The sequence below is a fragment of the Myotis nattereri genome (assembly GCF_964212035.1).
Source record: "Myotis nattereri genome assembly, chromosome: 11".
Lineage (NCBI taxonomy): Eukaryota > Metazoa > Chordata > Mammalia > Chiroptera > Vespertilionidae > Myotis > Myotis nattereri.
This window is the reverse complement of record NC_138086.1, coordinates 68,442,271-68,465,388: the sequence shown is the minus strand read 5'-3', so window position 1 is coordinate 68,465,388 and position 23,118 is coordinate 68,442,271. Positions and strand designations below refer to the sequence as shown.

At 41.1% G+C, this 23,118-nt stretch overlaps 1 protein-coding gene across 3 annotated transcripts in view; it reads left to right on the top strand.

The window, feature by feature from the left end:
- Positions 1-1,676: 1,676 nt before the first annotated feature.
- The window catches only part of DNAJC2 (DnaJ heat shock protein family (Hsp40) member C2), a 26,924-nt gene continuing 5,482 nt past the window's right edge, over positions 1,677-23,118 (top strand). For 2 of the 3 annotated variants that reach the window (XM_081102265.1, XM_081102264.1), the window contains exons 1-12: positions 1,677-1,938; positions 4,096-4,286; positions 8,600-8,675; positions 9,171-9,269; positions 13,189-13,330; positions 15,062-15,142; positions 16,444-16,509; positions 17,189-17,280; positions 17,355-17,476; positions 18,117-18,266; positions 22,210-22,298; positions 22,585-22,654. In XM_081102265.1, the coding sequence (XP_080958391.1) occupies positions 1,875-1,938; positions 4,096-4,286; positions 8,600-8,675; positions 9,171-9,269; positions 13,189-13,330; positions 15,062-15,142; positions 16,444-16,509; positions 17,189-17,280; positions 17,355-17,476; positions 18,117-18,266; positions 22,210-22,298; positions 22,585-22,654 (1,242 nt within the window). In that variant the 5' untranslated portion in view covers positions 1,677-1,874. The remainder of the gene's footprint in view (positions 1,939-4,095; positions 4,287-8,599; positions 8,676-9,170; positions 9,270-13,188; positions 13,331-15,061; positions 15,143-16,443; positions 16,510-17,188; positions 17,281-17,354; positions 17,477-18,116; positions 18,267-22,209; positions 22,299-22,584; positions 22,655-23,118) is intronic. The other variant, XM_081102266.1, reaches the window with a different exon arrangement.

Sequence of the window (23,118 nt, the reverse complement as noted above, 5' to 3'; positions counted from 1 at the left end):
ATATTTGCATTTCTTTGTTCATAGAAGCATTATTCAAAATCGCCAAAAAGCGAAAGCAACCCAATCAACAGATGAATAGATGAATAAAATATACATACAAACAAATATTATTCTGGTGCATACCACAATTGTGAGACATTGTGCTAAATGAGTAAATCAGTCACAAAAATGACAAAGATTATATGATTCAACTTGTATGAGGTACACAGAGTAAAATTCAAAGAGACAGAAAGTAGAATGGTGGTTGCAGGGAGGGGGGATGGAAATAGGGAGTTGTTAAATGGGTATAGAGATCCAGTTTTGCAAGATGAAAAGGGTTCTGGAGATTGATTGAACACTACAGTTACTGTACTTAATGCTACTAACCTTTACACTTTAAAATGGTTACGATAATTTTTGTTATGTAAATTTTACCACACTTTTTAAAAAAGTATCCTTGCCCTAACTGGTTTTGCTCAGTAGTTAGAGCTTCAGGCACGGACTAAAGGGTCTCGGGTTTGAGGTCAACACATGTACCGGGGTTGCAGGCTCAATCCCCAGCCCCAGTCGGGGGCACATGCAGTTAGCAACCAATCGATGTCTCTCTCTCTCACCTTGATGTTTCTCTCAGCCACTCTCTTCTCCCTCTTTTCTCTCTCCTCTCTCTCTCTCTCTCTCTCTCTCTCTCTCTCTCTCTCTCTCAAAAGTACCTTTTATGGCCTTAGAGTGATGGTGAGAATGGATGGGAGAGGTGGGAGAAAAAATTACGGATATTAAGAAAGTGGAGTCAGGTTATTTTGAGACTTAGAGCCTCTTTTCACAGAGGTTGATGAGTCAGGAAGAGGCTTAGGAGAGATGATTAGCTTAGTTTTTGAAATGTCAATTTTGGAGGGACTATTTTGTCATTCAGTAAAATTCAATATATTTAACAGTAAAATGTAATTCTCAGAGAATAATTTGTTAGTTTATGATGCTTTTTTTCCCAAAGAATAGCACATCATGCCTGTTATTTTGCTCTACCTATTCCAGACTGAATGGGGGAATTAAAGGAGTGAATCCTCACCCACTGGTTTCCTTTTGCTAGTTCTTGCTTTTGACCCCAGTACAAGAAGGAATCATCTAGTAGGAGTACAACTGATTTTATTACACATTACAAAATTAAGTTCCAGAGTCCTGTAACTGGGAAAATCTTGACAGAAAACTTCATGCTTTAGAGGAGAAAAGGTTGCTGGCTTTTTATTAGAATTTAACACTAGATAGAAAAGAGTTTCTTCTCCAAAAATTATGAGGATTAAACTAAATGATGTAAGTAAATTACTTAGTTACAGCACAAAAAGTGTTAGCTGCTATTATTATTTAGGTAAACACAAATGCACTACAGGTATATGTAATCCACAGAATTCTCTATGGATGTATAAACTAGAATCATTCTCAATGCAAACACATTTTTTCCATTTTGATTATGCAAGTAGAGCTCCAGTGGTTAGGTTCAGACAAGTATAAATAGGAGTAACAAAAGCAAAAAGAATATAGTAACAACTGCTTTTAGAAAATTATGCTCTACATTTTGCACCTGGACAAGGAAAATTTTGTCATCCTTTTTACCTGGGAACTGATGAGTCTAGGAATCTTTCTCTCCTGTGTCTTGGTACCCAGCCGGAACTGAATCAGTGGCCGCACCAGGCTGCCGCACACGCTGGCGGCGAGCTTGGGGGTCAAATGGCCCCAATACACCCGATATACCCGGAAGTAGTTCCTGGTTGTCTCCAGGCGCCGGTTCCTGGGCGTCGTGGAGCCAAGGCGCGAGGCTCGGACCGGGAGGTGGAACTGGAACGCTCAGCGCGCTCCGCCCGGGACCGAGCCGCTGCGCCCGCGGGGCCGGCCCCGGCGCCACCATGCTGCTCCTGCCGAGCGCTGCGGAGGGCCAGGGCACCGCCATCACCCACGCTCTGACCTCCGGTACGTGTCCACTCAACCCCGGCTCGGTCCCGCCTCGGCCCCCCTGCCGCAGCCCTCCACTTCCGCGACCCCGAAATCTCTCAGCCCCGGCCCCTGGCGCCTAGCTCCCGGTCCTGTGGGGCCGTGACGAGCGCCTTTCCGCTCCCCGCTAGACAGCAACCCTGCCCCAAACTGCGAGGGAGGGGGCGCCTCTTTTCTGCCCCGACACATTTCTCTCTCCTCGCGGCCGCTGACTCATGGGTTGGGCCGAGCGGTTCGGGACCGAACCCTCCGGGACCCTGATGCCCGCTGCGAGCTGCCAGGGCGCGGGGTCGCACCCAGCCTTTGCTGCTGGTGCTCGACACCTTCCCCCTCTCTCCGTTCGCCCCGCTTTGTATTTCAACTGTCATACCTCGGAGCCGGGCCCCGTGCTCAGGGGAGAGACCCTGGCCCGGGCCGCCGCTGGGATCCGCGGGGCCCGGCCGTGAAGCGCGCCCGGTGCTGAGGGTCAGGCAGGCGACGCCGCGGACGCCGAGCTCGCCTCCGGCTCAGCGACCTGCGGGAGCCCCTGCGGCCGCTCGGGACGCGCTTGTCGCATGTGGTTCGGAGCGTGTATCGCGGCACGTGTTGCATTCGTGCGCACAGCACCAGTGCGCCCAGTGGTCGGCGCCTCCGGCCCGGGAGGCCGCGGGCCCCGTTCCCGGCAGAGCACCTGCCCGGCTGCGGGTTGGAGCCCCGCTCCGGGCACAGGGAAGCGGCGGATGGAGGTGCCTCTCTTTCTTTCCTCTCTCACATCAACAAGCGTGTCCTCAGGTGGGGATTTAAAAAACAAACAAGCGCCCTGACCGGTTTGGCTCGGTGGATAGAGCATCGGCCTGCGGACTGAAGGGTCCCGGGTTCGATTCCGGTCAAGGGCATGTACCTGGGTTGTGGGCACATCCTCAGTAGGGGGTGTGCAGGAGGCAGCTGATCGATGTTTCTCTCTCATCGATGTTTCTAACTCTCTATCCCTCTCCCTTCCTCTCTGTGAAAAATCAATAAAATATATTAAAAAAAAACACAAGCATGGTAAGAACACAAAGTCACACTACACAGATAGTACATATATATGTTCATTGGTTTCGGAGAGGAAGGGAGAGGGAGAAACATCAGTGATGAGAGGGAATCATTGATCGGCTGCCGTCTGCACGCCCCCCGCTGGGGATCGAACCCGCAACCGGGCACGTGCTCTGACTGGGAATTGAACCTCGGCCTCCTGGTTCATAGGTCGAGGCCCAACCACTGAGCCACGTGGGGGGGGGGGGGCAGTACTTACTGAACATTACGGTTTGAATCCTCTCCTGTGTATGGTAGGGGAAGTCTTAATTTCCAAAGCTAATCAAAACATAAAAACTCAGTTATTTTTAGAACACTGTGGCTTTGGGTACAAGGGGTATTTACATCTGAGCTATTGAGAGCTGAGCAGAGTAAGGCTTGTGCTTTCAGATGGAACATGAAATCGGAATTAAGATGTTCACTTTTCTTCCCTGACCTAAGTTACATTTTTTGCAATGTGAACATGCAGATTGACAGTGACTTACCCTCCCTGCCCAGGGGCCATGGTAAAGCCTTGCTCCGAAGTGCTCCCTGGGTTTGTCCGTCAGTCCTCCAAGGAGTCGTGTCAGGTAGACGCCGGCTCCGCTGTGAGTTGGAGGCACCTCTGGCTCATTTCGCGGAGCCACCAGAGGGGACCCGCCGAACTCCAGCGCCTCTGACTTCAGGCAGAGCTTGCTCCGCTCGGGCCGTTGGTTTACTAAGTCCCCTTAGCTGTCTGTCAGGACAAATCAGGGTTTTTAAATTAAGATACTGTTAGTTGTTTTTAGAAGGTCGTCTTGTTTTTGACAAGGCTAGCAAGTTGGCAACATTTCTCCCTGTTCCTCACCTTCTCAGAGCCCCAGAGGAGTGTTGGTTTATTGTTGACATTGGTGAATGTTTTGTTTTCTCAGCTAAGTGCAAGAGGTTTATTGAATACTCTAAATTTATTGCCAACCCTCATGTTAACTGGATTATTGCAGCCGTTTTCTTAGTTGATGGTTTTAAAGTTATATTCTGATGCTGTCACTGTTTTGATCGTAGTGCCTTGAAACAGATTTATTCCATGCAATGCATTGAAGCCTCTCTTAACACTTTCAATCACAGCCTCAACACTCTGTCAAGTTGAACCTGTGGGAAGATGGTTTGAAGCTTTTGTTAAGAGGAGAAACAGAAATGCTTCTGCCTCTTTTCAGGAACTGGAGGATAAGAAAGAGTTATCAGAGGAATCAGAAGATGAAGAGTTGCAGTTAGAAGAATTTCCCATGCTGAAGACGCTTGACCCCAAGGACTGGAAGGTATTTAACAGCTGAACCTTTTGTTCAGCCAGATGCTGTGTTAGACACGGGCAGTTTTCTCATGAGTCCTCCATTAATAAGCCACGCTCTAAGAGGCTGCAGTAAGACCACTGTAGTTGAGCACCTTTTCATGGTTGAGCCTCAGTGGGATCGCACCAGCCATAGGGTACTCTTTCTGCTGAAGACGTCTAGGAAGGCCTCACGGGGAAGATAATGTTTGAGCTGGTCTTAAAAGGATGAGCAGCAGCTTGTGAAGCAAAGAAAGGACAAAAGGTATTCTGGGAAGAAGGAATAGAGATGCAGAAACACAAACGCATAAAAGAATATGTACCACCTTTTTGGGATTAGTTAAAATTAAGGGTTGTTCTTGAGGTAAGGTGGTGAGAAATTCCGCCTAAAACAGACTCTAGATCAGCGGTCACCAACCTTTCGGACCTCGCAGACCACTGGTTGGCAACCGCTCCTCTAGATCAAACTGTGTAGTGTCCTTTTTATGCCATGCTAAGGAAGGAATTTTATTTCAGGGCAGTAGGAAGTCATTAAAAGTTTCTAAGCTAATTTTAGAAAAGTAATTCTCCTGGCAGCACAGAAAATTGCTTGAAAAGGGAGGGCAGGTCTGGAGGGGAAGTGAATAATTTGCTAGTATAGGCCTAATGCAGTAATTTAAGCCTTCAAATGAATGCCTCATGCTTGAATTAAATTTGTGACTGGGTTTTGAGGAAGAGGGGATAAGTTTGGGGGGTGAGGGGGGTAGTCTTGAGAAGTTTTGACCTTGTCTGTGTGTCACAAGAGAAGGGAATGTATTCAGAAGACCTCTGTGCATTTGGGCTTGTTACCAACACTGGGATGCAGGAAAAGGAAGTTTGTGGGGAGTGGTGTTTGTGTTCAAATTTGGTTATGTCAGAATCGAGGTTCTGGTAACATACTGGTGAAGTTGTCTGTTAGGTGGTTAGAAATTGATTCATGACTCTGCAAAGAGGTTAGAGGTAAAAAGCATTTGCAAGTCGTTGGCACATAGGTGATAGGTGAGGCTGTGGGAAATTGAATGACATCAGCCAAGGAGAAGAATATAGACAAATAGGTATTATTGCTTAAGTTGGTGCTAGTATAATACTTAAGTGTACAGACTTTGGAATTAGAGTGCCTGAATTCAAATCTGATTCTGCCCATTTAGTGTGCTGGGACCTTGGGAAAGTTACCTGACATCTCTCACCTCATTTCCCTTATTAGTACAATGATATTGTTAACAGCTCAGAGGATTATAGTGAAGATTAGTGAAATGATGCATATAAGGCACTTAACTAGTTCTTGGACATCTGATAAATTCAAAATAAATAGTATATAATAAGAGTTCCTATCTCATTGATTGAAATGAGTGTTAAATGAGGTAAGGCATATGTATAAAGCACTTAGAAAAGTATATAAGCACTCAGAAAGTGTGAATTGATTCTCCTGCCATCATGATCAGTTTTAAAAGAAAAGAACAACATTGAGGAGCACAGCACCGATAGATATTTAAGGGTGATTGTAGGAGGAGAAACAGCAAAGGATACTAAGAAGAGTAAAAGAAGTAGAAGGAAGACAAAAAAACATTTGCTTAACAAAGTTTCATTAAACATCAGGCACTATACTCTTCCAAAAACTAAGGGAGGAGGAAGTCACAAGAAGAAAACACAATCACCAGTGTCACTGCTTTGGAGAGAGGTCAACCACATAACATAAATAAAGATAAAAAGCCCCTGGGTTTGGCCAACGAAGTTTAGGTGACCACCGTGAAAGCCGTTCTAGTGAAATGATTGGGGTAGCAAGAATTGCAGTGGGTTGAAGAGTTATTAGGAGGTAATAAAAAAGAGACCTAAGTGTAAAATACTCTTTCAAAGCTGGGTTGTAGAGAAAATGAGAGAAAACAGTAACTTGAGGGAAAGGAAGGGTCAGGAGGACATAGAATTGGGGGGCATTAAGAGCAACAAGAGAGAAAAGGAAGAAAGAATGGAGAAGATCTTCGGTATAGAAAAGAGTAGATGACATCAGAGCAAAGTGGCGGAGTTCATACATTCTTTTAATTGTTTCATTCAAAAAATCGGGATCAAGCACCTGCTGTGTGTTTCAGATATTTTTTAAGGGTGCTGAATAAGACAGTATTGCTGCTTCCACAAACCTTACATTCCAGTGAGGAAACAGATAATAAGCAAGCAATCAGGAACATGGCCACTAAGTGCTGGGCAAAGAACAACAGAGTGATGGAGTGTTCAGATGACTGTCTTAGACTGAGTAGGTGGGGAAGACCAATGGAACTGACATTTAAGATGAAACCTGGATGATTTGCAAAGATCAGGGAGAGTGGCATTCCGTGCAGAGAGCTTGTGCTGAGGCAGAAAGAAGTTTGGAATGTTCCAGGAACTGAGAGAAGGCAAGTGGTTGGAACAGAGTGAATGAGGGAGGGGCGAGGAAGTCAGGAGTAGTGGTCCTCAGTGAAAAGCCACATTAGAGTTTGAAGCACTGGCAGTCTTTAAGAACTTAGCGGGGTGGAGGCAGGACAGAAATGGGGAGTCATGAACATTTACACGATTCTTACATATTCCGGCCGAACATTCAACCAGGTCACCTAGGATCAAAGTATAGAGAGACAAAAAGAAACCTCAGGACTGAGCTTTGCAGATCATTGATTAACGAGTAAAAATGACTGAAAAAGATACTGATCGGTGGGAGGAAAACATAATGGATTTACAGAAACTAAAGGAAGATAACGTTTCAATAGAAAGAGTTGGTTGTGCTGCCAATGGGAGTTGAAGCCAAGTGAGGGCAGATAGGTGATCTTGGATTTGGTACTTGGAAATTGATATTGAAAAGAGCAGCTTTGTAGCACCTGGGCTAGAAGTGGACAGAGCTGAACCAGACTGGAGCGGTTTGAAAATTAATGCTAGAGGAGACAGCTTCTTCAAGGAGTTTAGCTTTGCCCAGCCCATGTGGCTCAGTGGTTGAGCATTGACCTATGAACCAGGAGATCAGGCTCAATCCCCAGTGTGTGACGTGCAGGAGGCAGCCGATCAATGATTCTCTCATCATTGATGTTTCTCTCTCTCTCTTCTTCTGTAAAATCAATAAAAAATATATTTTTTAAAAAAGAAGTTCAACTTTGATAGGCAGCTGAAAAATAGGATGGTAGCTGGAAAAGGGGTCCAGGAAAGGTTTTGTTTTTGTTTTGTGTTTTTAAAGATGAGATATAATAGAGCATCTTTTTATAATGGTGAAAATAACCCAGCTGAAATTAGGAGATAGCTGAAAGATGCTAGTATTTGAGGAGCCTTAGAAAAGGTGATATTCAGAACCAAGACGAAGGAGTAATTTGTTTTGGAAGGACAGGCTTTCTCAATTATGAATAAAGGGAAAGGGGGGGAAAATGTATGGATGCAGGTAGGATGGTAGAAAGAAGCTGGAATTTGACAGTGTAACTTAAGTTTTTTATTAAGCAAGAGGCACGGACATTGATGAGAGGGTTGAGAAGAGTCTATAAGGTTTAAAGAAAGACCAGAAGACAGAAGGCATGTAAAAGTAATCTTAGTGAGTGGAAAGGTGAACTAACTGAAGTATGGTTGCCAGGTCTGATAAAGGGGCCAATCACTATGAAATTTGCAGTCCTGAGTTTGAAGGGAAACCATCAGCCTTATTTGATTTTTTTCTCCTCTTCTATGCTCGTAACTCCCCTTCCTTCCCACTCATTCTCCAGTACTAGAGTTCTGTAAGGAGCCTTCACTCGAGTTGCTACCCCAGCTTCTAAATTTGCAATGCCGTTAACCAAAGCAGAAATGAAAGAGGTACTTCTATTGAGAGAAGCCTCATCCCTCGCTTTCTCAAAATTTCCATTTAACCTACCTTCTTTGGTCCCTGTGGCTCCTGGTTCTTGCCTATTACTGCCCTAGGGCTGCTGTGATGCTCTCTTCAGATCTGAAATCTTCCTGGCTACACTTTCATTTAAGAATGGCCATAGTATGTTAATAGATTTTAAGAGGAAAAGGGGTTCTATGGTCAAGTAAGCTTGGAAAATGCTGGGTTTTATAGATTTCTGTTTTCTTAATTGCAGAACTTCTCAGAGCCTTTATTAGGCTTAGGTGCATCAAATCATCAAAAAGGCTATACAAGAGTCTGCATTTCCCAAACTTAAATGACCACAGAACCCATTTTATACAGAATGTCTCACTGGACTGTTATCATGGGAACATCTTTGGGAAGTACTGTTTCAGGGTGCCAAACACAAGAGATAGTAGTATATATTGCTGCATTTTAAACTTGACTCCCTTTTATGTCTTCATCAGAACCAAGATCATTATGCAGTACTTGGACTTGGCCATGTAAGATACAAAGCTACACAGAGACAGATCAAAGCAGCACGTAAGTATTTACTTATTTTGAAATAATCAGATATCTGGCATAGGAAATGTTTTCCTTTTGAAAAAATGTGCAGGATCATAGTCTATAGCCATAACTCTAAATTGAATCGCATGTATCATATGGTTATACCAATGCATGACCACACTCTCCTTTACCTTCAGAACCAGGAAAATGTTAAGTTGGAAGAAAGCAGAATATAAACTGCTATATATGATAAGATTATACCTAAAATTTTTGAAGCATATGCTTGAGGAAAAAAAGTCTGTGAAAATACACTAAAATGTTAACAGTAATTGGCTTTAGGTGTTGGCACTTTGGCCCCTTCTTAAATGATTCTTTGTTTCTCTAATTTCCACATTTAATAAGCTTATGTTTTACCATAGGCAAAATATTTTTACATTAGCATTATGATTTTAGAAACACTATTTAGCTCATCTTTTTTCTTAGTTTTAATGTCTAAAGTAACAAATTATCTAAATCTGGCTTATTTTGTAGATAAAGCAATGGTTTTAAAACATCACCCAGACAAACGGAAAGCAGCTGGTGAACCAATAAAAGAAGGAGATAATGACTACTTCACTTGCATAACTAAAGGTAAGGAAATATTTTAGAGTTAGGCATTTCTAATAGTGATGATTACTCATTTTCAGTTATATGTGGTTATTTTTGGTAATTTTCCCCAGAACCTCACTACACAAAGTGAGGTTCTCTCAACCAGCAACATCAGCAACACCTGACAGCTTTTCAGAAATGCAGAAGCTCAGGCCCCACCCTAGACCTATACTGAATCAGAATCTGTATTTTAATGAGATCACCAGATGATTTTTTTAAGAAGCTCATCCTAGGGTGAATTCATACCTGTTATATCTAATGATGAAAATACTAAAATCTTTCTTATTTCAGATATTTTATGGGACTAAACTATTCCTCAGACGTTTTGCTAATTTATATTAAGTTGCTTGTATCCTAATATAGGACCCACAAATGTTTATTGGTAATTACATAACCATGTCCTTGCTAAGCAGATTAATATAGGTGCCACCATTTCTAAACGTTTCCTTAAATGTGATTTTACATTTTGATGCTAGTTTTTTAAAAATTGTAACACACCTTTTAAATGTATTCTTATTGGCCCACTTTTACACAGTGCTCAAGATGCCTGAGATCCTTTGATTGTTCACAACCTTGGCATCTAAGTTAATTTTCTAACAATTTGTTTTTCCTCAGAATCATGTTTTCTTAAGGGATGAGTGTTTTTTTATTAAATTTTTTATTTTTCAATTACACTTAACTTACAATATTATATTAGTTCAGGTGTACAACCCAGAGATAGACATTTATAAAACTTACGAAGTGATCACCCAATAAGTCTAGAACCTATTTGACACCATACGTAGTTATTGCAATATTACTGACTATATTCCCTATGCTGTACTTTATAAACATCCCCATGACTATTCTGTAACAACCAATTTGTACTTCTTTTTTTTTATATATATATATTTTTTTTTAATTAAATCTTTATTGTTCATATTATTACATTTGTTTCTCTTTTTTCCCCCCATAATTCCCCTCCTCCCAGTTCCCGCCCCACCCTCCGCCCTCACTCCCCACCCACTGTCCTCATCCATAGGTGCACGATTTTTGTCCAGTCTCTTCCCGCATCTCCCACACCCCTTTCCCCCCCAAGAATAGTCAGTCCATTCCCTTTCTATGTCCCTGATTCTATCATGATCACCAGATTATTTGTTCACTTGATTCTCAGATTCAGTTGTTGATAGATGCATGTTTGTTGTTCATAATTTGTATCTTTACCTTTTTCTTCTTCTTCCTCTTCTTAAAGGATACCTTTCAGCATTTCATATAATCCTGGTTTGGTGGTGATGAACTCCTTTAGCTTTTCCTTATCTGTGAAGCTCTTTATCTGACCTTCAGTTCTGAATGATAGCTTTGCTGGATAAAGTAATCTTGGTTGTAGGTTCTTGGTATTCATCACTTTGAATATTTCTTGCCACTCCCTTCTGGCCTGCAAAGTTTCTGTTGAGAAATCAGCTGAGAGTCGTATGGGTACTCCCTTGTAGGTAACTGAGTTTCTTTCTCTTGCTGCTTTTAGGATTTTCTCTTTGTCTTTTGCTCTTGGCATTTTAATTATGATGTGTCTTGGTGTGGTCCTCTTTGGATTCCTTTTGTTTGGGGTTCTCTGCGCTTCCTGGACCTGTAAGTCTATTTCTTTCACCAGGTGGGGGAAGTTTTCTGTCATTATTTCTTCAAATAGGTGTTCAATATCTTGCTCTCTCTCATCTTCTGGCACCCCTATAATTCTGATGTTGGTATGCTTGAAGCTGTCCCAGAGGCTCCTTACACTAGCTTTGTATTTTCGGATTCTTTTTTCATTTTGCTTTTCCAGTTGGGTGTTTTTTGCTTCCTTGCATTTCGAATCTTTGACTTGATTCTTGCGCTCCTCTGGTCTGCTGTTGGGTGTCTGTACAATATTCTTTATTTCAGTCAGTGTATGCTTAATTTCTAGTTGGTTCTTTATCACAATATCGAGGGTCTCATTAGATTTCTTGAGGATCTCACTACATTTATTGGCGGTCTCACCAGTCTTTTCGAGGGCCTTACTAAGTTTATCGGCAGCTTCTAGACAGTTCTTGAGAGACCTTAAAAGTGTGGTTTTGAGCTCTATATCTTCTATTTCTGACATTTGCGTCCTGTTTCTTTGTCTCCGCATGTTTTTATCTTTTCTTGGTGCACCCCCTAGTGGTCCTTGTGCGCAGTCTTGTTGTAGTTAAGCCTTGATTGTTGTCAGCAATAGTGGGGGTGATTTGACCTCCAGGCTAACTGGGTATGAGAGTCCTGTACTTCTTAATTCCTTCACTTTTTCACCCATCTCACCAACCCCTCTTCCAAAATGTTCTCTCTCTATATGAGTCTGTTTCTGTTCTGTTTGTCCATTTATTTTGTTTTTTGGTTTCCACACATAAGTGAAATCATATGGCATTTGTCTTTCTCTGTCTGTGACTTATTTCAGTGGTTTTCTGTAGTAGTGTCCTATAGAGTCCAGTGGCGCATCCTCTTGGGTCACCTGAGCTGGGTGCTTCAGGTGGGTGACTCATGTGGATTGGCTTCAAGGACTGGGCGCAACCACCGTGGAAGATCTGCTGTTCAGGGCCAATACCACAGAGCAAGACTGGCTTCTATGGGGCTCCAGTGCCTAATGAGTCTGCCTCGAGTGTGTCGCTCGTGGAGGTGGTCCAGTGGTCCTTCAGCATGGTCTGAAGCTGTCCACCAGGTGCACTGGCTTTGGGGCCTCCTGAGAGGTGCAGGCCAAGGTCAGCCACCACCTGTGCCTTTCCTAGAGCTACTCGGCATGAGCCACAAAACAATCTGCAGATGGCTGCTGGGCTTGGAGGTGCCTGGAGAAAAGCTGTGTGTGTGCTGAAGCCAGTCTAGGGCCACTTAGCAATATGTCCAAGGCATATGCTGCTTGTTTGGGGTTTGTGAAACTTCTAGAGATTGTGGGGGAGTCCAAAGCGTGAGTGAAGACAGGCCATTTGTATGAAAAAGCCACTGGAAAGAAACAGCTGGGTGGGACAGGGTTTCAAGAAATCACCAGGGCAAGGTGAACAGTGTTGCCAGGTTGGGGGAGACTCCCATAGGCCACCTGCCTGCTGATTCTGTGGGGAGAGGCCTCAGCAAAGGAACACGGGCCTCTGCCAGCATTTCTGTCTAGGAGAAAGTTACCGCGTCAGCTCTCACCCTAATACCAGACAATTCAGTTCCTCCCCGTATGTCCCTGGTGACTTTCAGACTGCTGCCCAGTGCTGGAGTTCAGAGCGAGTGAGTCTGTAAGTTTGTGCGCAGGCCCTTGAAGAGGAGCACCAGGAACTCCAGCAGCCTTCATCTCAGCCACCCTCCCTGCCGGTTTTCACAGCCCGAAGTTATGGGACTTCTCTTCCCGGCACTGGAACCCTGGGCTGGTGACCCTGGTGTGGGGCTGGGACCCCTCCCTCCTCAGGGGGAACCTCTGCAGCTGAGATAGCCCTCCTGATTGTTACCCTCCACGTGTTGGTGTGGGCCCGCCCATTCCACATCTCCCCTCCTACCAGTCTCAATGGCTTCTTCACATCCATAGTTATGACTTCTGTTCAGCTAGATCCCAGGGGTTCTGAATGATGGCTGTTTTGTAACTTAGTTGTAATTTTGATGTGATTTGGGAGGATGTGAGACCGCATTTACCTGTGCTGCCATCTTGACCAGAAGCCAAAGGATGAGTATTTTTAACTGTTGTTTTGTCATTTGCCTTCCAGAAGAGCCACTTAAAAGAGGTTAGGTGCAGTTATATCTAGTAGTGCTAGAGCTTTCTTCACCTAGATTAAATTCTACCCCCCAAGCACATAAAATTTTAAATGTGAAAAATAATGACTTTTTTTAAAGGAAGGGGAATTTTTATTTTCTCACAGGGAAAAAAATGTCAAGTCATGGTAATATGACCTTATCATTTTTTCCTCAGCTTATGAAATGTTATCTGATCCAGTGAAAAGACGAGCATTTAACAGTGTAGATCCTACTTTTGATAACTCAGTTCCTTCTAAAAGTGAAGCAAAAGACAATTTCTTCGAAGTGTTTTCCCCAGTGTTTGAAAGGAATTCCAGGTGAGTTAAGGCATCCCCTTGTGATCATTATGCTCTATTGCAGCAGTTTTCAACCTTTTTCATCTCATGGCACACATAAACTAATTACTAAAATTCTGCGGCACACACAAAAAATATATTTTCTGCCGATCCGATAAAAAAATAAATAGGTATAACCAGACGGCTATTGTTGTGTCGGCTATTGTCATATTTTTATTTGACAATCTAAGGGAAAAGAGCTCAGTGCCCCTGACTAAATAGTCGGGTATTGCATGTTTTAAAAATTCTTGTGGCACACCAGTTGGAAATCATTACTGTATTGGCCTGCTTCTTATAGTCTCTAGGTTTCTGTTTTGCTCTCTAAATAGAAGTTTTACTTTTCCATAGTGAAATTATTTTATAACTCATGGAATGTTTTTCTTTTGAGGTTTCCTTGGGGGCAGTCTGCTTTTATGTAGTGTGATACCGTTACTTAGGTGACAGTAATTTCCCATTTTTTTGTTTCTCTTTTATTAATGGGTACATTGCTCTATTTGGCCCATTATCACTTGAAAAAAGCTTTTGTTCTTTTTTTTAGACATATTTTTATTGATTTCAGAGGGGAAGGGAGAGGGAAAGAAAAATAGAATCATCAGTGTTGAAAGAGAATCATTGATTGGCTGCCTCCTGCATGCCTCACACTAGGGATCAAGCCTGCAACCAACTCAGGCATGTGCCCTGACAGAGAATCAAACTGCAACCTCCTGGTTCATAGATCGACACTCCACCACCGGGCCATGCTGGCCAGGCTTTTGTTCTATTTTTTGAGCATCTGGTTATCATAAGGTTCTCTGACTAAGGATGATTTATATTTAAGATTAAAGCATATTTAATTTCTTTCATTTAAATCAGTTTTTACATAGGGTGTACCAGTATTCTAAATTTTTTGGTTATATCTGCATTGAAAGGTTTTTTATGGAGTACATCTGGACTGCAAATGGATTCAACTGTAGAGTCTGAAAAATTTCTGATACCTGGGTTCCACCTAAAGAGATTGTGATTTAATTGTGATTTCAGTTTAATAGTTTTTGAATTCATGTAGGGTTTTTAATGTTCCTAGGTGATACTAATGTGCATCCACATTTGAGAACCACTTTGATTAGCCATTTGGTGTGGTCTAATATTTCTTCTAATCTTTTTCTTCACATTTGTTTTGTAACAGTATTGAAGGTGGTAAAAAAAAAAAAAGACAATGGATTATTTTTTTGTAGAATGGTTTTATAGAATGGAAAACCAGTAAGTAGCCTTAAGATCCTTTTATTATGTGATATATGTGATGGGTGAGGTGCTGAACCTAAAAGTCTGACTTTTAGGAGGAAATGTGGTGGTGATGAGGGGGTGGAAATTTATTCCCTCTGTGAGTATTAACATTTTTTTAAAAGGCTAGGCCTGCAGATTGCTGTACTGCCCGTTTACGGGGAAAAGGGGCTCAGGGCCTGTTTTTCCTAGCCAGCCACTGGCAGCTGCTACAACCCTGTAACTTCCAGACTGATGATAACCTGATGGATAAAACACCATTTCATTGTTTCCTCGCCCATTCCTATCCACCCTTGTCCTCTATTGCACCTGTGTTGTTCAGCACACCACTCCTAATTTTCCAGCTCCATCTCTTTAGTCTTAGAGGACCTAGGAGAGGAAGATTTAGGAGAGGAAGAATTTGTCTGTTGAACTTCTGTACCAAATTTTTAATTGAATTTTCTTTTAATATTTCAGATGGTCAAATAAAAAAAATGTCCCTAAACTTGGTGATATGAATTCATCATTTGAAGATGTAGATGCATTTTATTCTTTCTGGTAAGTGGATACACTGATTTTATGATGCTGTGATTTTTTTTTTAAAGACTAAGTATTCAGTAAATACTTGATTGACTGTTCATAAATTAATCGAGGGATCAAAAGCACTTTGTTCAGAAATTAATAAACCTCCTATTAGCTCCTATATGATATTTAGGCTTTTATGATTGTTTTTTCAATGTTTTCTATTAATCAGATTTCTAGATACCACGCACACTCTAATGGTAAAAAAATTAAAACTGAGTAGTCATTTGAATTGAATAAAAATAAATAACATCTTCACTAGCTATCTTGCTATTAAAAGTACTTGAGTACGTGTGGAAGAAACAGTACTATTTGTCTCTATAACTAATTTCTTAATTTTTAATAAGCTTAATATTCAATGGCCACTGTATTTTCTCATTAATATCTGATAAAACATAAAATCACGTAAAACAAAAATGACAAAATTTAGCTCTATCAGTTTTAGTTGCTAAAAATAACCACTACTATGGTTTAAGAGTTGACAGAGTAGCAATGGTGAAGGCAAGGAAAACTTAAGTCCCCAGCGAGAGAGAAACCGAATAGAAGAACTAACAAAGAGGTGTGATTTTTGACTGGAGGGGAATAATAAGTATATTTTAGATTTTCATACAATGTCATTTAAAAAGGAAGAAAAGACTTGAACATAGTGTTAATTCAGTACCAGAAGGGAGTGGAGGGGATTTATTAAAGAAAAAACAAAAACACACATTCACTTGCCATTAATATTGGGGTTTTTGTTTGTTTTGTTAATCCTCACCCAAGGATATTTTTCCCATTGATTTTTAGAGAGAGTGAAGGGAGGATGGGGAAGGGGAGAGAGAGAGAGAAACATTAATGTGAGAGAGACACATTGATTGGTTACCTCCCACACACACCCTGACTGAGCCAGAGATTGAACCTGCAAACCAGCTATGTGCCCTTGACCAGGAATCGAACCCGAGAACTTTCAATGTATAAGCTGGTGCTCTAACCTAGTGGTCGGCAAACTGCGGCTCTTTGGCCCCTTGAGTGTGGCTCTTCCACAAAATACCGACTTCTGCGCATGGGCCATGAAGTTTCAGTCGCACTGTACGTGTGCGCCTACATGTGGTATTTTGTGGAAGAACCACACTCAAGGGGCCAAAGAGCCACATGTGGCTCGTGAGCCGCAGTTTGCCGACCACTGCTCTGACCAATGAACAATATCAGCCAGGGCTGCCATTAATGTTTTTTAAAATTATATACCTCTAAGTTAATTTTAAAGAGTTTATTTTTGTTTTACTTATTTCTGTCTACAGGTATAATTTTGATTCTTGGAGAGAATTTTCTTACCTAGATGAAGAAGAAAAAGAAAAAGCAGAGTGGTATGTATATCAACCATTAATAAAGGGAGATTTTATTTAAATTATATTTTTATTGATTTCAGAGAGGAAGGCAGAGCGAGAAAGAGAGAAACATTAATGATGAGAGAGAATCATTGATCGGCTGCCTCCTGCAAGCCACCTACTGGGGATTGAGCCCGCAACCCGGGCATGTGCCCCAACCGGGAACAAACCGTGACCTCCTCCTGATTCACAGGTCCATGCTCATCCACTGAGCCACAATGGCTGGGCAAAGAAGATATTTATTTGCCTTTTTGGTATTTGTAATGATGTAAAAATATACTATACATAAATGAGTTTTTGATATTTTGAGAGCCCTCCTCTCATATGTTAAGCTAGATGAGGCCAGATCAGTAGTTGGTTAAGATATACTTAGGAAAAGGCCATGGAATATAGAATTGTCCAAAAAGCTCAATTCAGTGAATTCTTTTTCTTCTGGGTGCTTAACCTATGTTTTATTTTAGTTTTCCCTGGAAAATTGTTTGACATAAATATTCCAAAAATATTAATCCAAATTAATTATAAGTAAAATCATGCATTAATGTTAGTAGCATAACATAGCATTGTGACGTTCTCAGACATTATTTACATAGAAAATTATGTTACATTTTCAGTCATATCTATGAGCAATATTTTGTTTCCAATGTTATCTATTTTATAGTCGTGATGAAAGGAGATGGATTGAAAAGCAGAACAGAGCAACAAGGGCACAAAGAAAAAAAGAGGAAATGAACAGAATAAGAACATTAGTTGGTAAGTGTAATTAATTTTTTTAAGTTCTTTAATTAAATGTTAGAAATTCAAAAGATTAACTTTCTTTCTGGTAGACAATGCATATAGCTGTGATCCAAGAATAAAAAAATTTAAGGAAGAAGAAAAGGCCAAGAAAGAAGCAGAAAAGAAAGCAAAAGCAGAAGCAAAACGGAAGGAGCAAGAAGCTAAAGAAAAAGTAAGATGACATTTGATGAAGTTGGACTTTAATATTCATAAAATCTTTAATTTTCAGATCAAGTTTAGAAACCATAATCTGGATGCAGAGAATTAGCTGCTACTATAAATGAATCATGACAAGTTGGTACAATTGATAGAGGGATCTTTACCAGCAAATTTTTGAGCAAAAACATGTGATATAAATTTCTTTAATATCATGCTTATTTCTAATAGTAGAGGCCTGGTGCATGAAAGTCATGCACGGGGTCCCTAGGCCTGGCCAGAGATCAGGGCTGATCGGGGCCTTCCTTACCCCAGCTGCTGGCTGCCAGCTGCTGGCTGGCACCTTCCTTCAATCCTCACTGCCCCCTGGTGGTCAACACACGTCGTAGCAAGTGGTTGAACTCCCATTCAGGTGAACTCCTGAGGGGACAAATTGCATATTAGCCTTTTATTATATAGGATGGATGTTTTGCATTCCTAAATGTGTTTGTAGAACTTTACCAGCTGCTTTTCCCAGTTCAACCTTCAGTCTTCAATACATTGATGCATCATCTTTTTTTTAAATTTATTAAAAGATTGAATTTTTTAAATAATATGATAGAGCATTTAGGAATTCTAATTTTCTTATTAAAATGATTTTATTCCCCATTTTAAAGCAAAGACAAGCTGAATTAGAAGCTGCTCGATTAGCTAAAGAGAAAGAAGAAGAGGAAGTTAGACAACAAGCATTACTGGCAAAGAAGGAAAAAGATATCCAGAAAAAAGCCATCAAAAAGGAAAGGCAAAAACTTCGAAACTCATGCAAGGTATGTCATGAGTTGACCAAGCAAAGTTGCTGATTACACTTTAAAATAAAATATTTCTCTTCTTATACTAAGCAAATATAATTAAGCTGTTGTATACATTTTATCTCAAAATGTAAATGTTTTTAAATTCACTTTTAAAAATTTCCCACATTCACATTTTAATATCCAACTCTGATTTTTTATTTTTTTATTTAACCGCCATGCCATTTTCAAAGTTTAAAAAACCCCACTTACTTAATATCCTAATATTTGGTCTATATTCTTGTTTCCTTTATTATCTCAACAATGTCTTTTTATAGTTAATTTATTCAAATTAGAATCGAAATAAGATCATTTAAAGGCTTCAGTTATGTGTCTCCTAACTTGTTCTGTAACGGGCTCCCTGTCATCACCATCTTTTTCCCTGCCCACATGGCCATTCATTTGTTGGAGAAACCAGATCATTTGTTCTGATAATACACCACAATTTGGTTTTGGCTGGTTGCTTCCTTAATGGTGTGAAATTCTTAAATTAGAAAATGTTCTTTTAGAAGTTAAACTTTGGTGTTGTTAAGGATTTAAAAGCTTTTATTTTTATCTAAATAAAGGGATATCATTTGGGTGAGTTCTGGTAGTTTGCATCCAAATACAGTTTTCACTAATAAATATTGACGAATAATACCAAAAGTTTTCAAATGTAGTTTTGTCCAAGAGATGTTCTTACATTTTAAACTGGTAGAGTCAAAGACTAGTACTATTGTTCCTTATCAGATAATATGAAGTATTTTCCTCAGATTTCACCTAGAAAATTGTTTTGAGAAGGATGCAGTATATCATAGTTGTAAAGACCATTGGCTCAAGGCAAGCTGCCTGGGTTTTAAGTCATTCTCTATTTACTACCTGTGGCCTCAGAAGGTTGCTTTTAACCCCTTTGTTCCTCAATTTCCTCACCTATATAATAACTGAAAAAATACCTACTAGTAGAGTTGTGAAGATTAAGTGAGATAATTTACATATAGTGCTTGGCACATTTGGCATATGATTTGAAGTCAATACAAAAATTTAAAAGGCCAATCTATATACAGAAAAGGCTAAGTGTCCATCCAACTGGTAGCTGTGACATGCATTGACCATCGGGGGCAGACGCTCAATGCAGGAGCTGCCATGACACACACTGGCCATTAAAAATAAACAGCACCACAGACTTGGTGCCGACAAACCAACACTCTGCTTTCCCCCAGTGGGACACAGGCTCCACCACCATCCCGGAGCAACACCCCACCAAATCGCAGCCAACGCTGCCAAGACTCCATGGCACAGAATGCGGCCCGCGACCCACAGCCCAGCCCAGCCTGGAAATGGTCGCTGTGGGTGCCGAGTAGTGACGTCACGTAGCTACGCCCAGCTTCCTCTCCCTAGCGACTAGCCTCCGTGGAGTTTCTTCAGCCCAGGAACCCAACTTGCTTTATAGCCAGATGCAAACATTTTGCAGTTTTCCCAAATGTTTGTAAAGCATTTTCCCGTGCCTCATCTTATTTGATCTTCACAGAAGTCCTGGAGTAGATATATAGGAGACTCGATAGAATCCTATTTTCTTTTCATTAGCAAGACATGAATAGCGATATTAAAATATTTTTTCTAATTAATTTCCTTTCAATGTGTATGAATCCGTGCACTGGGACACTAGTTAGAAAATGAAAAGCTTGAATAGTTCTTAAAGATGATGTTTAAAGGAGGTTAAAAGTTCTGACATTTGGTAACTTTGTTTTATCGCTCCTTTCCAGCGTGAGTTCATTTATTTATCAAATATCTGATGAGCATTTACTATGTGCCAAGCAGTCATAATTGATGTGAATATAATGATGAAACAGTCTTTGCCTTAAAGGAATCCACTGGTTTATGATGGAGAATGACAAACAGCTATTTCTAACACTTTAAGCACTTTTAGATGAGTACTAGGATGAGAAGGTACCAAAAAGGTAGTCAGGGAAGGTTTTCTGGATCTAGTAGTATTTAGCCAGGTGAATATGTATGGGATAGCAATGAGAGGTCAAGGAGCATTGAGAGAATGCAGAGTTCCAGAGCAGTGGGTTTAATGTGTCAGAGGCAGCTCAGGAGCTGAGGAGGAGCCAGGTCTCGAAGGACATTATATGTCTTTTTAGTGTAAATGTGATCCTGAGTTGGTTTTGGTCAGGATGCTGAGAGAAGACTGGAGTTAGAGAAACCAATTAAGATTCTTTTGCCATAATCCAAGTGAGAGAGTATTGTGGCATGAACTAAGGTGGAGATGATAGGAATAGAAAAAGGTAGATGAAATGAACCGACATTTAGGAGGCAGAATAAGCTGTTGCCTATTGGGTATCAATTATGTGTTGGAGATAGTAGAGCGAGGGTTAATATATGTCCTGGTTTCTTGCATGGAATACTGGATAGGTGATGGTATAATTCACTAAAGTATAAAACAAAGGAGGAGGAAAAAGCTATGGGGAATGATGATTTTAGTTTCGGGCATGTTAAGCGCAGTGACACTCAAATGAAAATAGGTGCTAGTGTGTACAAATCTGGAGTTCAAGAATGGAATCATCCAGTCCAGCTGGTATGGCTCAGTAGATTGAGCATTGACCCATGCACCAAGAGGTTACCGATTTGATTCTTGGTCATGGCACATGCCTGGGTTTTGCGCTCAATCCCCAGTAGGGAGTGTGCAGAAGGCAGCTGATTGACTCTCATTGATATTTCTCTCCCTCTCCCTTCCTCTCTCTCTAAAAAATAAAAACATCTCAGTGGTGCTCTGGCTAATTTGGCTCAGTGGCTAGTGTCGGCCTTCGGACTGAAAGGTCCTGGGTTTGATTCCAGTCAAGGACACATGCCTGGGTTGCGGGCTCAATCCCCACTAGGGGGCATGCAGGAGGCAGCCAGTCAGTGATTCTCTCTCATCATTGATGTTTCTGTCTCTCCCCTCTCCCTTCCTCTCTGAAATCAATAAAAATGTTTAAAAAAAAAAATCTCAGTGGCACTAGGAACCTTGTGAGTAGATGAGATCACCCAGGGAGAGGGGAGAGTGAGGAGGGTGGGTGAAAGAAACCCTGGCAGACGCCAGTAGTAAAGGTACTGTTGCAGCGGTTCTCATCCTGTGGGTCACGACCCCTTAGGTGGTCGAACGACCCTTTCACAGTGGTCGCCTAAGACCATCCTGCATATCAGATATTTACATTACGATTCATAACAGTAGCAACATTACAGTGATGAAGTAGCAACGAAAATAATTTTATGGTTGGGTCACAACATGAGGAACTGTATTTAAAGGGCCAGAAGGTTGAGAACCACTGTAGAGGAAGAAGAGCCTGAGAAAGAGTGACTCAGACAGGTAGAAAGAAAATCAATAGTGCTTTGAGAAGCTTAGGGAAGTATCAGCAGTAAGACCCATTGGAACTTTAGTGAAAGCCAGGCTGCTTGGCTTAAGGAAGCAAAGAAAAGTGAGGAATGGGAGGCATAAGTATCAGCAGTATTGGAAGCACTTACCAACTGTACATCAGGTACATCATGATGTTTTATTCTAAGCATAATTTTTCTAATACCTTCTATTCCTTACCACATTACCTTTTTCTTTAATTTCAGTAAACTTAAAATTTCCATGAAATTTTCCAGTTTGGGACACACTAGATTTTAATTTGAGTCATCATACAGAATTAAGTGATTCTCAGAGAACTCATTCTGATTTTTATAACATCCAAGTCTTCTGCATCATCACCATTTTTGTTTTGCTTTCCTGGTACTTGGGAATGCCTTTTTATTGCTTGCAGTCAGGGAGAGCCCTGGGAGTACCCTCAAATATGGTTGTAATAGTTAGAAGGCCATATGTTCAAGAAGCTCTTGAGAACGTCATGCTTTGCAATTGTGTTTATGAGTGTATTTTTCAGTGTCACTAGATATAAGATGAAAATGTTTATGTTTGTGCTTTTAGGCCTGGAATCACTTTTCTGACAATGAGGCAGAGCGTGTTAAAATGATGGAAGAAGTGGAAAAACTTTGTGATCGCCTTGAATTAACAAGGTATAACTACAGAACTAACATTGAAGTCTTCAGCCCTGGCCAGGTAGCTCAGTTTGGAGCATGCTGCCGATATGCCAGTGTTGTGGGTTTGATGCCCGGTCAGGGCACATAAAAGAATCAATTGATGAATACATAAATAAGTGGAACAACAAATCAGTGTTTCTCTCTCTCTCTCTCTTCTCTCTCTTCCTTCCTCTCTAAAAACAACAAATAAAAATTAAAATAAAAAATCTATTGAAATCATTTCCTGGGCTTAGGATAAATTTTCATCCCTTTCCCCCCTTAGTTTACAGTGCTTGAATGAAACACTCACATCATCTACAAAAGAAGTAGGAAAGGCTGCTCTGGAAAAACAGGTAATGGAGGAAAACATCACTTCTATTTGCATTTAACATTTAATTCTGCTTTTAGTGTTGGCTTTCACCTCAGTATTTCCCCATCTAACGTAAGTTACTGTGAGGGCAAGAGAGCATTTCTTTTTGGGTCCCCTACTCTGCTTTGTTTATAGTAAGTGGTATTGTTGATTTAAATTGCATTCAGTGATATGGTTATATGATGTTTGATTTGTGGTATCCTAGCACATTAATCATAGGTTTTTGTTTTTTAAAAAATATATATTTTATTGATTTTTTACAGAGAGGAAGGGAGCGGGATAGAGAGTTAGAAACATCAATGAGAGAGAAGCATCCATCAGCTGCCTCCTGCACACCTCCTATTGGGGATGTGCCTGCAACCAAGGTACGTGCCCTTGACCGAAATCGAACCCGGGACTCTTCAGTCCCCAGGCCGACGCTCTATCCAGTGAGCCAAACCGGCTAGG